The 16,679-nt window shown below is 38.7% G+C and overlaps 1 protein-coding gene across 11 annotated transcripts in view; it reads left to right on the top strand.

Annotated features, from left to right (window-relative positions):
• The window catches only part of RUNX1T1 (RUNX1 partner transcriptional co-repressor 1), a 120,737-nt gene that overhangs the window by 77,146 nt on the left and 26,912 nt on the right, over positions 1-16,679 (top strand). For all 11 annotated transcript variants that reach the window (XM_061448132.1, XM_061448123.1, XM_061448121.1 and 8 more), the window contains 4 exons: positions 3,329-3,510; positions 11,477-11,727; positions 12,973-13,058; positions 13,680-13,881. In XM_061448132.1, coding sequence (XP_061304116.1) covers positions 3,329-3,510; positions 11,477-11,727; positions 12,973-13,058; positions 13,680-13,881 — 721 coding nt within the window. The remainder of the gene's footprint in view (positions 1-3,328; positions 3,511-11,476; positions 11,728-12,972; positions 13,059-13,679; positions 13,882-16,679) is intronic.

Consider the following 16,679-nt stretch of genomic DNA (forward strand, 5'->3'; position numbering starts at 1 on the left):
GTAGAAGTAGTAGTTGTCTGATGACAAGAGGGGTGAAGGAGATGTGCTCATATGACTGAATGCTCAAAGGCAATAGTTAGGTACTTTTAAGGATTTGTATTCCCACAGCCAAGCTGCCTACTGACTGTGTGGCAGGAAAAAACCCAAGCTGTCTACAAGGCAGGGACCAGATGGAAAACTTTCTGTACTTCTTGCTGGAGCACCCGGCAAATATATGTATAATTTTTATATATGTATTTATTGTAGACCAAAGCAATCTGGGATTAAATTTAGCTAAGACAGTTCCTTAAAGACTGTGCTAACTTGGCAGTATTGCTTCCCAGGACCCGAGCTAGGATCTTGGCCGTGTCCTGCAGCATTACCATGGCAAGAGAGAGACTCCTGGGCCCTGTAGTCCCTTCTGTCCCAAATACTTTTCTTCAAGCCAGACCTGTTTTCTGTTCCCAGCTTTGATCTGTTACCTGATCATAGGCAAATCACTCAAACCTTCTTGAAACCTTTTGCATGCTGTATATCCTGTCTGGTCTAGATCCACTACAGATTGCTAGGTCTACCAAATGCTATGTTGCAGTCGGAGGCCAATATTTGTGCTTCTGTAATAAAAATTCTGGGAAAGAAGCTACTCTTCACCATGTGTTTGTACGGTGCCTCACGCCAGGGAGCACCGATCTATTACAGATAATAAATAGTCATCAAATTGCTCATCTTTCTACCAGTACTGGTTCAGAGGAAGATAAGATCATTCACCTGCAGAACCCTTCACTGGCTGGGAGCCTTTTTGTGCACATTTTCTATATTAATATCAAGCAGGATTTAGTCTATTAAATTTAAGTGGTACATGGTGTACATGTTCAGTACTGCCAACGCTCTGTTCTTCAATAAACGTGCTGTGCATATTTGTTGTAAGCATCAGTAACAATATATGATTTGATGATGTTGAGTTACACAGGTTCTCTGAGCAGAAATCTGTCAAAATTTTTTTAAAAAGACGTCTGTGAATAATTTATTAAACTTGAAATTATAAAAACTTGCATCAAAGACTAATTGTACTAATGAAGCCTTTTTAATTTAAATTATAATACTGACATAGTTCTCTTGCTGAAGTTTCAAAGAAAGTAGGAACATCCAACAATGGAACATTATGAACTAATTACCTGGAGTGAGCCCTGAAATGATAAAACTGCCTTTTGGAGCTGCAGCTTCTTTTGCAGGCGCAGAGATAATGTTTTCTTTTCTTGTTAGGACATTTGAAAGTGGAAAACAGGTCTGGGTAAAAACCACTTTCTCCTCTTCCTATGTATGATTATGAAATTAATGGAGGAGGCTAAGACACTACCAATCCAAAACAAGAGTAGGGGCACATTCCGGACACTGGAGTGCAACATTTTAGTGGTCTGTAAGCCAGTAATATCATGTTTGTTTGCAATCTGTATTTTTCTAACCTAAATATATCTGGCTTCTGCTTGAAAACTGGTTTGTATCTTTCACATATACAGATGTAGAAGTCTGCCAACAGGCCCCAACAGTGATGAAAAGGTGCTGTTTTTTTTCCTTTGTTACTCAGCTGCAAAGTGGGGACTTCACAATTCTACCTCGCAGGCATGCTGAGATGTGATGATACAACTTCCAGCTAGACACCACTATTAAAATTGTAGCTTTGATCCCATTATTTCCCCAGAAACTTATTTGTAAATATAATTAAACTTCTCCAATCTTTTTCTTCCATGAGGCAGTTCAAGTAGTTGGGTGTCTTGACTTAGGTTCTTTGTGAGCTTTTAAAAAACAACAAAATTAAAACAAGTGAAAAACAATGCTCACAAAAGTACTCCTCTCTCTCTGTTATGCAGTAGCCATGGACAAAAATGTGACAGAACCAAAAGAAGGTATTTCTTTGGTACTTTCACAAAATATTTGTGTTCTGTGGAGGTTTGAAAAGACTTCATGTTCCACAACCATCTGTCTTCCCATCCTAACATGAATAAGTGATAGCAGTTGCTGCTGTTTTTTTTTTCCTCCGTTGAAAGGTTCATATGTACTGTCCCTATTCTGATTTTTTTTATTGCTTAGTGGATCCACTCCTATAGTACAGAAGCAAGTGCTGGAACACTTGCCATTTGTATAGTGCAAAGTAATTTACCAAGATTATGTGCTCAAAACTTTCCAAAACATCTGGGTTTTTGTGCTTGGTTCCCTACACATTAAAAAAATTGACTTAAGAAATATTTTCCCATGGGAATTATTTCAAAATCAAAGGGGGCCATTGGAGATCTTTGCCTTATCTCTAGTTACTAAAGGTCATAAAATTTAATCCAGTACTTGAGGACCCTCAGCAGCAAGTCATTTTGCATTGGGCATGGAGCAAGAGAGGTCAGGGCACATCCCCTGATGGCACAAGTGAGTATGTCAGAAATTACTGGACTATCTTAACACTGATGTATGTGTGTGCTAGCAAGAAAGGAAGATGTTTCCTAGGATGTGCATCTGTCCACGCTGAGGTGAAGGACATACAATTCCACCTTGGTCCCAGTCTAGCATGAAGTATGACTAAGTATGACCCCAGTAGATTGGCAGATTTTGCCACCCGGGAATCAATGAGCGTTTTCAATTCTCTGTGTCTGAGTCCTGGTACGCTCCAGCTCATGACCCAAGTCCCACTGGGGCCCTGAGAGGAAGGTTAAAAATTCAAGCTACATCTTGCTAAGAGGAAGGTCATAGCCCTCCGGATGATTAGCTGAAGCTTGGAATGTGAGATTTTGTTGTAATCTGTATCTTAATGTGTAACTGCAAGTGTAATGGGAAAACTGAGGGCAATCCCGTACACCCCAAGGCCCTTGAAGGGTAGTGACTGAGGCAACTTACAGAGCCACAGATCCTATGGTTTCAAATGATTTCAAAATACTAACTGCAGTCTGAATAGGAAACAAACATTGAAGGTTTGTTACTTGTTGAGAACTGCTGCTTCATATGAACTCAGGGTTTGGATTGTAAGAAAGGGGATGAAATCTGCCAGGGCAGCACTTCTTACCTTTTTAAAGATAAGACCTGATTTAAAGATCAGACCTGATGTTTTTAAAACTCAGACCTGGTTTTCTCGTAGCATTTAGTTTTATTTTCCATTTCAGTAAACTCCCGTCCTTCCATGCGTACATAACCATAGCTGTGATCTGAGCCCATAAAGAGGCTGCCTGCCTAACCACAAACCTAACTGGAGGATGGTTGCAACAGGTTCATCTCAGAGCAGTCTTTTCTTTGATTTCCTGTTTTTTTGTTCCATCTCTATTGAAACTGCCTGCAAGCTACGCTCTTAATGTGTGCCATGCTCTTCCAGGCCAATCTGCCCCTGCTGCAGCGGGAGCTGCTGCACTGTGCAAGGCTAGCCAAGCAGAACCCAGCCCAGTACCTCGCCCAGCACGAACAGCTGCTTCTGGATGCCAGCACCACCTCACCTGTTGACTCCTCAGAGCTGCTTCTCGATGTGAACGAAAACGGGAAGAGGCGAACTCCAGACAGGTGAGGCCTGCCATGCCTTTCACACCCTGCTCTTTGTGTATGGGTGGACAGAATCACAATTGGGTTGGAAGGGACCTTTCCTTAAGAGTCATCCTGTCCAACTTCCCCGCAGTAAGCAGGGACATCTTCAACTGGATTGGGTTGTCAGAGCCACATCCAACCTGCCTTGAATGTTTCCAGGGTTGGGGCATCCACCACCTCTCTAGGCGACTTGTGCCAGTGTTTCATCACCCTTATTGTAAAAAATTTCTTCCTTATATCTGGTCTGAACCTACCCTCTTTTAGTTTAAAAGCATTATCCCTTGTCCCTTTGTATAGGTACATTTATATACGTACATACATATATATATGTAATCACAGATCGTTTAGGTTGGAAAAGACCTTTAAGATCATTGATTCCAGCTGTTAACCCAGCACTTCCATGTCCCGTAGCATCACATCTACACGTCTTTTAAATACCTCGAGATGGTGACACAGCCACTTCCCTGGACAGCCTGTTAGTGAAGAAGCCCTTTCAGTGAAGAAATTTACATGTACATATATATCTCTGGGTATATAAATGTAATATATGCACACACTGATTCAGGCAGCAAAATCACCTGAGGATACACTCTGGGGATATCCACGCAGAAGCAATACTGGCCAACCAGCACCCTACTATTTTATGCATAGTATTTCTGTGCAGCATAAAGTCCTGAGCAGCAGATCACTCCAGATCCATACAAGTCCTTTGTATTTGAGGTTTTGTTGGGCTAAACAGTAAGTATGGGGAGAGTGGCGAGGCACTCTGTATTGGGAAGTACAAGGCAAGCTCCAGAGTGCAGTCAGGGTTTTGACTCCCTTCTGCTGTGCCATGTTCCCATGTCCACGTATCCAATATTGAATTTCTTCCAAACTGGAGAAACGTTCACTGAAATTTGTTTTTTTGTTGAGCTGAGATAGAGTCTATGCAGAAACAGGGCAAGCAAGTGTGTGTATTTGAAGCACAGTACCTTTAGGGATGTGGAACAGTTTTTCTTATTTGAATAAAGTTCTTTGTTTAGTGTTAGAAGCAAATTACTCTGGTGGTTATTTTAACTGTCTTCCCATAACAGAGTTAGACATTTGGCTAGCATAAACATTTTACCTTTGGGAGGCCCAAATACTGTATTTTTCTTAGTTTAGTTTGCCATGGATTTTATAGTGTGGAAATTTTTTATAATGCTATTCTGCCAAATGCCGCTACCTGCGTGCCCAAGGCATGGCAAGTATCCTAGTTATCTTTTAAATGAAAAAGGTGAGGATATGCAAAATCAAGAAGGCTTGCAGTTTTGCACAGATGACATTTTTGTGTAGGAACAGGCCAAGTAGCACAAAATGCAAGAGAAACAGAAGTCTGAATGCTCACAGTAAAACTTGAAGGTTCTCATAAGCAGAAGTGAACAGTAAAAATTAACATAGCCATTAGATAGATAAAAATGTGAAAGTATTTGAAATTAGTTTGCTTTAGATTGTGTTCTGGAATAATCACTAGGGACCAGCGGGAAAATTAACATGCCAGCTTCCCATACTCTGCTTTCCATACCAGCAGATAAGCTCTTTTCTATGTGCTCTTTTCACCATTTTTCCCTGACAAGTAGACCAAACTGAATCAGCCACTGATGTTAACACAAACCTGCTAACTGTATCCAAGAAAGATGATTAATTTTTAGATTTTTTCCATGTAGTCTCTTACTGTGTGCAGAAACATTTCCAAAGCTGAAATCTACCTCCCTGGGGCAGTTCTGCTGCATATCCTCAGTCTTTGCAGAATAGTGTACCTAAATGTCTATTAAAAAGGCCTCTTAAATTATCTTGTGCATCTTGTGAATAACTTAAATATTAGCATACTGTAGTCCAGTGTCAGTAGTCAGGTGCTTTTCCTACAAGTAGACAGAACACATTAAGTTATCACATAAGCCTTACAATGTGAGGTCTTACCTGACAGATATTACAGAGGAGAAGAGGGATATGCCTTCCTGACAGCCCTAGCTCACTTTTTTGTGTTAATAGAGTGGTATTACTTGCTTCTCCCATAAGGCCACAAAGGAAAACTGAGCAATTAAATATTTCCTTTGTTTTTTCTTCTGTAACATTCTGGAATAGCACCCCTTCCCCATTGAGACCTGGTTTGACAGTGCTGAATTTCATTTTGTAGTAAGTATGGTGTCACCTATGGTGTCTTCAGTGCTGGTGGCATGGGGGAGGGTGGGTGGTGCAGGTATAAAGTTGTATAAAAACTTAGTAATGAAAAGACCCCTTGTTAGTCTTACAGCAAAAAGGACATAGGAGTAGCCCATAAGCAGACTGGCAGATCAGAAGAATATTGGATTTTAAAATCAGCCTTCATCTTTTAATTAAAACTGAGCCCTAGACCTAGAGAGATTTAACTTTGGTTTATGGATTTTGTCCTTGGTGTTTCTTTTAAGTTTGTTTTTTAGTTAAATATGTAGGTGCTCTTGAAATTTCGAAGTCTTTGCTTATGAGGAAGTGCCTTTGACTTCACAACTGAAGTCTCTCTGGGGCTCCATCCAGCTGAGGGAGTCTTCAGTTCTTCTCCCCTTTGGCTTCACAACTGAATTTTAACTTCCAGTGTTGTGGGTAAGACCCTGTGTTTGAATTCCCAAGGTCCAGACATGGGGCTGTAATGCAGGGTGTCCCACTGGCCAGAACCTTCTAAGGTGCCAGAGCTATCAGCCAGCAGCCTCTCTTGATTGCTGCTTGAAATCAGACTCCTTAGTTCTGGAGAAGAGGCATGTAAAAAAAAAAAGAAAAACCAGAAAGAAACAACTTTCTTTTTTTGATCTGGACATGTTTTGCTGTCATGAAAGACTGGACTGCCCAGCTCACCAATTGAAATTGTGCCTTGAGCTTAAAAAATAAGGTTTTTTTTTGCAGTACCAAACAATTCTGTCTCTGGTTATTCATACCTACTTCTCCGCTATGATTAAAGCTATGCAGGAAAACATAAACCCCTACATTAGTTTTGGTGGAACCAAGTTTGGTGGAGTTGTCTCTTGTACTCAGGAACATTTGTACAACAGATTTAGGAAAAAGACAAGATCCCATTGGAAAGATTCTTACATTTACTGAATGGGAGTTTACATACCTTTTAATTTGGATAATGTAAGTAAATCAACCACAGAAAACTGCCCTCAGAGTCAAAGCATGCCTAGACTGAGTATTGAAACCAAATATTTGTCTGCATTTATACTCATTACACTATTAATTTTTTTAATTGTTTATAGAGGAACAGAAGGAAACATCTGGAAATATATATACCTTTTGTTAGATAAGTAGTTTTCATATATGCTAATAAAAATACAGCGTAAGATAGGAGGCATGCTTTGCAAGGAGAGTTTGCTGTGACTTTGTTGCTAGAATATGAAGAAAAATTACTAAAAGGCAACATCTTTCCAGGGAAACTCAAGGCAGTTGTAATAATTTCTTTTTTTGAGATATCATCTCTTACTAAATTAAATTGTGATGTCTTTTTCACTTCTCAAGGGATATGGTATATGCACACGTTGTATATAATGTGTATGTGATATAGGTATATCATATATAGACACATTCTTCCATATTTACATTTTTCTTTTGGGCACGGGTAACTGCATACCATTGATTCCAATAGAGGTGAAAATACAGTAAAGAATTAGGCAAAGTAAGTGGAACCTGTGTGTTGCACATAACCACATCCACCTTGTAATTTTTTGTCAAAGAAAATCCACATGCAGGAATTATTTCCTGCTTATAATTTCCAACCCTTTTTTGCATATGCATTTTCCAATTCTGGTTATTTATCTGCATATCCAAGTCTACTGTATGTGAGGTTTTATAGAGCAGTCTGACAGCAGAGCTTCGTGTTTTACTGAATGTTTTCTTGGTGCATATGGTCTGACACGGATGAGCAGCCACGGTGAGATTTTGGAGTCTATTAAACTAGCTCATTAAAAAGATCAATCTGTTTCTGTAATAACACTGGGAACCATCAGTCACTGCAAGAGAGAAAAACTGACACCTGAGGAGACAACACATTTTGGTAATTTGTTCATGACATGTCATGAACAAAGTGTTCACTCTATTTTGTTTACAACTTTTGGAGTTTACATTCTACCATAGTAAAGCAAAAGAACTTGGACCAATGTGAGTTTTTGTTTGGTGAATGAATGCTTGGTTATAAATAACATGATTTAAAATACATTAACCACAAAAGACTTTTTGCTAATTAGTCATCCCTTGAGCTTGTTGGAAAGGGCTGTATGTGTGTCATACCACAGTGACTCTACATTTATGACAGCTGCATATAAAGTGAATATATGACTGCAAAAAAATCTGTTAGAGTAGCTCTAATTTTGAGTGAGAAGAAAACAAAAATGGTCATGATTGTTCTGTGAGAAAGTACTGCTGTGCTTGCTGTACCCTTGACACCCCTGATAAGGAATTTGTGTTGAAGGTACTTGGGCACAGAGATTGACTTTGATAGTTCTGTTAGGTGATTCATCTTACTTGACGAAGCTCCTCCACATCTCAGTAAGGTGAAAGATGCTCACAGCTCTTACAGCTGTGCTCCTTGTAAGCCATGTGTATTTATGAGAAATTTTAAAATAATTTTCCTAATATGAACTGTTAGCAAGGAATATTAATCTTTTCTATAACACAGTATTATAAACAAAATAAGTTTATCACTTCTTTTGTCATCAAAACTGTATTGGTAGGAGTATAATCTAAATCAAAGCATCTCACACAAATAGCTTTCTCTCCTTGCAATCTAACTTCAGTGTTATTTGAAATTGGCGTAATACTTAGTTTCCCAGCCAAGGCAGTTTTGCATGGTCAGATTTCCTACCCAGAAAATGATCCATAAGTTGAAATAATTTAAAACTGAAATGATAACTTACAAACAACGTAAGGTCTCTTAAAGGGTACAGACTGATGACCAGCATCTATTCTGCTATCTTTAATCTGAGTGAATCATGGCTCAAAGTAAAATAACCCCTTGCATGTTTGTATCTGAGGGACCCCAACTTTATCATAAGGCCAATTTTCCAAAGGATAGCATCCATTTATGTGCACATGAAGGAAAATGTGACCAACAGGAGCAAGAAAAATTAAAACAAGAAAATGTGTCATGCTTGCTTACACATTCAGTGTTATTTCATCTTTAGAGCTTACTGTTGCTTTGTAAAATCAGATGGATCAGATAAAAATCAGATTAAAATTGTGGTGGGTTTGGATTTGGAACTAGTACTTGCATGAGTCTCTCAGTTGCTGTGAAACGGGAGTGCTTTCCTCAGGCACCTGGTGAAATGATGGTGTCCTGGGAGTTGGGGTGAGAAGCAGAACATTAGGTTGAGGTCAGGGCAACTGAATTATGTCACTCTTCAGTCTTTTATCACTATATTCAGTATATTCAGATACAGTAAATTTGCCAGTGAGTCTTGTTCTGATGAGACTTTGGAAGTTAATACCTTTTAATATCTTTCATACAGCCAGAAACGCAAAAATACTGAATGTGAAGTCTTCATTTTGGTATTCTGATATGTTGTTTATTTAGTCTATGCAGAAAATGTAACAACAAATTCTAGAGTTAGGGTTTTAACACCCAGAAAAGACCTGACAGCTGTTACACAGCATAACAGCCAAAAAAAAAAAAAAAGTGTTTTCAATGGTAATGTTAATTTTTATGTTCGTTAAACTCAGGGTTCTAGACAAAAATGGATATGCTGACGTGTTGTCCAAGCTGATGCATTGCATTCTAGTTAAGGTAATTAAATACAAAGCATTCCTAAGAAAACCACAGAAGTACCTGTACAGTAATTTGCAAATATGTGCATTTGTATGAAAATAGATTATTTAAACATCATAACCTTAGAGCAGAAAAGGAAAACTGGATTCCTACTGGCCACATTTTTCTGGGTTGCTTTTCCTACATTCAGTGATCAAAAAAAAAGGTCAATAAAATTATTTAATTCCATACAGTTTCTGACTACCACCATCCCCATTTTAGAGAACATTCTAATTATAATAATAAAGAACTTTGGCAAATGAATAGCTTGGCTTGTACATAAAGGAAAATCCATTCTTTGCTTGCATAATATTTTGCAATTGAAAGATCTGGACATTGAGCTTGAGTAGATATGTGCAAAGAAAACACCAGCAGCTAAATGCAAAACTTGCCTTTGAGAGCCATCAAAAACATCACTAGCCATTGGGAGTTATTGCAAGCAGTTCCATTGTGTGTCATTAAAAATCTGTGATGGTCTTCAGGTTTTCCTGATTAGGAGTTTTCACAGCATTCTGCATTTGCTTTATAACAAGGTACATACTTGAACAAAGTATGTCTTTTATGTCTCTGTCCAGAATTAGAACAGCTGTCCTTGCTTTATTGGTGAAAGATTCTTCCATCTTTGCCAAGTTAAGGTATAAAAAAAAATATATTTACCTGCAGCTTCTCTGGTATTAGTGATTGTGGTGAGATCCCTGAAAACTCTGTTTGTTCTGAAAACAGTGCAACTTATCTTTTAATTTCCTGATTGTAATTGCAAGATTTCCCTTTGATCCTTCTTCCCAGTGGACATTGGTAAAGATTTGGTTTTATCCTTCCTCTCATTGACATTCAAGGAGAACCTGCTGAGGGGCAACAATTAATGCATTGAGTATTTCTCCACAAACAGTCCCTCAAGGCTGGTTGGTTTGTGGGGGAGGTTTTGTTGAAGGGCAGTTGGTTTTAGCAGCAGGCAAACAAGAAAATTGGCTCAAATTTACCTTCCTGTCAAAGTGACAAAAAATTGTGTTATTACTAGGAAGATGTATTATGTCTTCTGTAAATCATGGAGGAGAAAGTTCTCTTCAAAATAGACTAGAATATATCAGCTGTTTAATAAAGGTTTTTGTAGGGAGAGATGCAACCTCAACAGTTTGAAATATTTATATCTAATAACATTTCTGTTTAAAGTAATGTTTTGTAGCTTTAGTTTATTCCAGTGATAAAAAAACCCATACTTTATTGAAATGAAGCTTCCCTAAAAAGAGTTGTGAACCTTTTGAAGTAACTCTAACCTATTGTTTTTTATTTTAATGGAAAATCAGTTCAGTGTGAGGCCCAGGTTCTCAGGCAGAGGTGCAGAGTAGAGACTTTTGAAATAGCTGATTTTGAATTGTACTAACAAGTAGCAATAGCATAAAAAACTGCCCCTCTCCCTTACAACTCTTCAAAGTTGCCTGAGCATTAAACCCCTGTCTGAGAGTAATGGAGTGGGAAATCTTGAATGTTACTGAGGACTTGAGTCTAACCACATCTTCCTGCAAAATTAATGACAGTCACAGCACCTTTGACTGAAATAACCCAGATGGTACAAAAATCTCTGAAGAAAGCATTTCTCATTATCTACAGTCATTCTCACCCAAAGTCTTGGTGTGACACAGATCTTTATGGGAGCTCATCTGGCATTGCATATAGCTGAGCTTCAGCACAGTGAAACTACCTTAAGACTGTATGCTATCCTGTTGAAAAAAACCTCCTACCTTCTTTAACTGCAAATTACCCCTAATTACTACATGCTATAGGACTCCTGAAAGTAGAGATTTCTCAGCCTCTAGTTTCATGTTTCAGTTGATTGTTTCAGCTCTTCAATTATGTGTGTATCCATCCCATCAGCTGGTGATTTCAGTGAAGGCTGCTCGCCTTCTAGCCCAGCTCTTCAAGCCACTCCACTGGAAGGCTCACACTGCTAGTATTTCTCACACTACACAGATAGTTAGAGAAGGTGATTATGTCCTGTGTATACTTTGAATGAGCAGCAGTATGAAATGTTCTGTAACACACACACATGAAGCAAAGTGAAAGAACAAGCTTTAGTTCCTGAAGAGCTGCATGTGTAGGTAGGGGTGCATGTTCCTGAGCAGCTCTGCTCATGAATTAACATTCCTTTGCTTTGTTTTTCAGAACCAAAGAAAATGGCTTTGACAGAGAGCCTTTGCACTCAGAGCATCCAAGCAAGCGGCCCTGCACTATTAGCCCAGGCCAGCGGTACAGTCCAAATAATGGCTTATCTTATCAGCCCAATGGTCTGCCTCATCCCACCCCACCTCCACCTCAGCATTATCGTTTGGATGATATGGCCATTGCCCACCACTACAGGGACTCATACAGACACCCTAACCACAGGGACCTCAGGGACAGAAACAGACCTATGGGTAAGGCATGTTGATTTTCTGCATTGGTTTTTTTTTTTAGATTTCTTTTTTCCTTGCAGTCATATTCTGTATTGTGGACAGAGCTTTTTTTTTTTTTTTTCTTTCTGGTTAAATAATAACTGCCATTCAGATGTAGCCTTTATAGCTGTTTGTCCATCTAGCTGCTTCTAATGGCCTTATTTCAAACTTATATTTGTAAAAGTAGATTGAATTGTGTCTTTGCTACACTCTAGAGCAAGACAGAAGGAGGAGGAACTCTACTTTCACAGCTGCGTAGGTGACATGGACACTCAGGTGTCTGACAGGCAAGGATAGGTAGAGACTTTAATAATAACATTGATGTAGCTTGATTTCAGCTTAGGCTAGAGGAAGGTTACTAGCCTTTAGAGAGTGTTTTGTGTGTGACATCTCAAAAGTGCGGTGCAACATGGGGGTGTCTGCAGGGGATGCAAATGGCAGAAGCACCACCTACACATAGCAACACATTTTGGTTTAATGGGATGTCTGATGCTCTTGCATTTGCCTGGCTTGCTTAGCATCTGCACTTACTATTCTTCTTGGTTTTAAACAGATCTTCAAGATAAGAAGAACATTTACAAATATTCAGCATCTGTATATAGGAGGCTAAACAAAGAACAAGTGTCGGTTCCTCTTGAGTGTTGATAATAAATACTGGCTTGGTTGTATCATGTTGTCAGCTGTTCTGATATATGTGCTACATTTTAACCACATGTTGTTTAAACATCTGTGAAGGGATGAACCCTTAGTGATGCTCTGTTGACATGGTAGTAATTACTGCATTTAGTGAAATAACACTGAGTTTATAGTAATATTTTTCAACTCTGAAGAGCAGCTAATATTCAGTATGCCGAGTTACCAAACAATTGTCTTGCTGACTTCTTCAAGTAGTGCAAGAGAAAAGTTATATGTTGTATTTTATGCTATGTATATATTAAAATAGTATATAATCAGAAAGGCGTATGTCCATTCCTGAAAGGTCATCTTGCAACCTACAGAACCTGCAGAATTGAACACATTAAATTGAGTAAAATGGTAGCGTCTTGTGTTGGGATAAGTGCTAAAAAAGAACTGAGAGCGAAGTTTTTAAGCATCCGTTTATTTTTGTCGTAGCATTCCTGGTGCTAGACCAGGTAATATGTCATATGTTCGTCTGATTGGCTCTTTTTTTTTTAGCTCCCTAGAGGACTTCCAACATTGTAAACATGGTTTGCTCCTTTTTGGCAGGGTTGCATGGCACACGTCAAGAAGAAATGATTGATCACAGGCTAACAGACAGAGAATGGGCGGAAGAGTGGAAACACCTTGACCATGTAAGGGCTGAATGTACTTTTATATATAATTGTCTGAAAGGAGCACTTCTAAGAAAGGATTTATTTATTTTTTTCTTTTAAAACAAATCTGAATTCCAGTGTGTGTTTTGAAAGCATTGGTGATTAGATCAGAGGTCTCGCTGTTCCCCATTAGGTAGGTCATACCAGGCCTTGCTGTTAAGTGCTTCCTGCAGTACCCTAATTATTACAGGCTGCCAAATAGGGAATGGATTCTGCTCTATAAACCCTGGATCTGGGGCACATCGGATTTGTTCTTTGAATTTATTAGTTCTGGCATGACTTTTGGACCAGATCTCCTGGCCTCTCTGGAGCCATGTGACACTAGTGGGACTGCAGTCTGTTTAGTCTTTTTCTCCCTGTCTGTGCCCTTTCCCTCAGAAATCCCTACCTGTACAGTTTAGGATTACCATGAAATGATTGCCATTCTTAAAAACAAGACTGAAATTTTTCAGCTGTATTTGAGACAACAGGGGTAGACTCCATTATTAAACCCCAGGCACTCAGCACGTTAGTTTTCTGTATTTCTCTGTCAATTTATGAATAAAATATTCTTTTTTTTGTGTGTGTGTGTCTATCTGCTCCATCCACTGCTGCAAATAGCTGTTAAACTGTATAATGGACATGGTGGAAAAAACTAGGCGATCTCTTACTGTACTACGGCGATGTCAAGAAGCAGATCGTGAGGAGCTCAATTACTGGATACGGCGGTACAGTGATGCAGAAGATTTAAAAAAAAGCGGTAACAGCAGCAGTAGTCATTCCAGACAGCAGAGTCCAGTGAATCCAGATCCAGTTACATTAGGTACAGTATCCTCATTAAAATTTTTTACTGGTCCTCTTTCACCTCAGCTAAGTGCTAGATGAAGTTCATATTGGTTCTTCTGCTTCCTCTTGCAAGATAGCCATGAAAAATTCCTCTCTGCTGACTACTGAATGAATTGGAACTGGTATGCCCTAATAGTCACATTTATATGTGGAATAGCTTGAGGGTTGGATGATGCTTGGTAATTTGCTTCCTGTTCATCAATATCTGAGATTGGTGGGGTGGGAGGACAAGCTATCACACAGGGATGGCAGAGCAGCAAGATGTGCGCTGACCCTCTGTTCCTCCTATCTCCGTCCCTTGCCTGCTTGATTAAGGAAATTTGTAGGTGCTTCTGGATTCTTAACACTACAAAACAAAGGGCTTTTGCCTTATCAAAGTAGGTGACTTAATTTGGAATTTGTCTTTCTAAGGAAATGAAGGGAGATATAAAGATATGGGGGCTTCTTAGCTGTACTTGGCACTTCTGGGCTGTACTTGGTTTCCATGTAAGAAAGAAACAACATCTGGAATGCCCACATGATCCTCCTAGGTCTGTGTCTACCACTGTAGCTCATGCAGGTGTATCTGAGCTGGTTTGGGTACTGCTCGCTGTGTAGTTACACCGAGCCACTCAGAACTCAGCTGGAGCTGCAAAGCCCACTTACAAAGAGCAGACCAAGCAGTTGAACTTTAGCTCTTGCAGACCTTCACAGTCACACTCACACAATACCTCACACAACTACTCCAGATGACTCTGCTGTATAAACCCAAGCTTTTGTTTTGTGGGCTTTCTGTAATTTATTATGTTGGCCTGCTTATACCTCATCCCCTCACTTTTATGGTGGATGTGGTAAAGAAGCACATCTTATTGATGCCCTTTTGTTGTTCTCTGCTCTTCTGAAGAAAACAGAAAATGGTTTACTTGTGTAATATCTATCTTAAAAAGCAAAAAAATTGTCCAAATTGAATGTCATCTGCTCAAAATCATCATAAACTGTGGTCATTAGCAGAATTGCTTGTGTGCTCTTTTGCAACTCTACAGCTTTAAATAAAGCTGTTTTCCTTTTGCCCTTAAGAATAATTTATTAAATCTAAAATTTACTTAAGTGCAAATAGAAATCCAGAAAAACAAATCCAATGCCCTCTCTAACCTCCTCTTGGTAAATCTCTAGAGTATTATTGTAATATTTAGTACCTCTTGATAACAACCAAACCTTTTTTTGTGTGTGTCAAATGATCTCAGCCAATAGCTGTATAAATTAGCTTCAGTCAATGAAAGGAACGGTTATGGAAATGCTGTTCCCAAGTTCACTAATAAGTCTAGTCCCAAGAGGAGCCCTTCTCAGAAAGAAGCATTCAGGTAATGGCTTGTATGAATAGTGTTAAATGTAATGTAAAGAAAGACTCATAAATATGGCATCTGAAATGTCGATCACATCTGCAGCTTCGGGAAGAACGCTTGTGAGGAAGCCCCTAGAGCAAAAGCAGTGATACCCTTCTCTAGTAAAGCTATGACGCAAAAAGAGCTAGGCTGCGGTGCTTGTATCTACAGTTAATACATAAAAGAAAGGAAAGGAAACTGAGTTTTTTTCATTTTTCCAACAAAATGGAACTCAAGACGTTAATCAAAACTTCATAAATAATAGTACAGTCCAAGTAAAATAGTCATAGCTACAACAGCAGCAGCAGCAAAAGATAAAATGAAGATCAAACATACAGTTATGTCCCTATATTGCCATTTTGTTTGTGTATTTGTCAAAATGAATTCTTGGAAGCAGCAAAGTCTGTTTGCCTCAAAAGACTTTATATGGCCCAGCCTTCAGCATCAGACATACCAATCACCTCTGCAGTATTATGGGTACAATAGATCTGGTTGGAGTGAGTCCATTCCAAATTTAACCTGTCCATTTTGGTTATTTGGCTTTAAAAACTAGTTCTGAAACTCATAGACATGAAGCTTGTATTGCTTCAGTGATGTAGTATCCATCTCAATTGTAAATATCAATAAGAAGTGCTTTTATGTCTTGACATGTCAGGCAGAAAATACTTATTAAGAGTCTATGGGAAGGTAGTCCTTAAATTTCCTCAAACCAGGTTGTAATCTAGTTAACAAAATGAAAACTCCTAACATTCAGAGGTATAATAAAATTGAAGCAGTGTCTGTGAGCCTTGGGACACTGCCCTGTTTAGGGCTTTTTATTTTAGTTTTGAAGTGAGATGGAGGGGGTTGAAAAATTCTCCCAGTATTTTAATTAAGGTGCCACAACATGTAAATACTGTTTTTTTGCTGCAGGGTTTCTAAATGTCAGTGATTCCCTTCTGTACTTTTTTTCTAAAAGAGGTAATCCACTCTTTAAATCCATCTTGTCATCTCCACTAGCAAGAGGAAAAAAACAAAAGGGGTCCATATGGCTACATTGTCTGTGCTTTTGTTTCTTTTTCTTTACAATTAAATATCATCACTGAAGTGATAAGTTCTCACTATAAACATTACACCATGGTCTTCATAGATATCTCTCACTGAAAAAAATCTGAGCTGAAATTCAGCATAGATAGATTGAGTCCAAAAGAAATTGAAGAAAATTCTGGTTGTTGTCTGCCAAAGATTTTTGTGGTTCTTTTAATTTAACATCCTTGTAAATCACATTGAGCTTGGCAGTTTGCAGCATCTGATCGATATTTTTCTCTTCGTATTTTTAATTAAGAAATCAAATGAAATATTTGATCATTTTAATGCAGTGTAATCCAATACACACATTAGCCAGCTACAACAGGTTACAAGCTCTCATTATTCT

This window comes from Pezoporus flaviventris, unplaced genomic scaffold (genome assembly GCF_033815535.1).
Source record: "Pezoporus flaviventris isolate CSIRO_AGI_PZ_B2104156 unplaced genomic scaffold, CSIRO_AGI_Pfla_v1 ptg000007l, whole genome shotgun sequence".
NCBI lineage: Eukaryota > Metazoa > Chordata > Aves > Psittaciformes > Psittacidae > Pezoporus > Pezoporus flaviventris.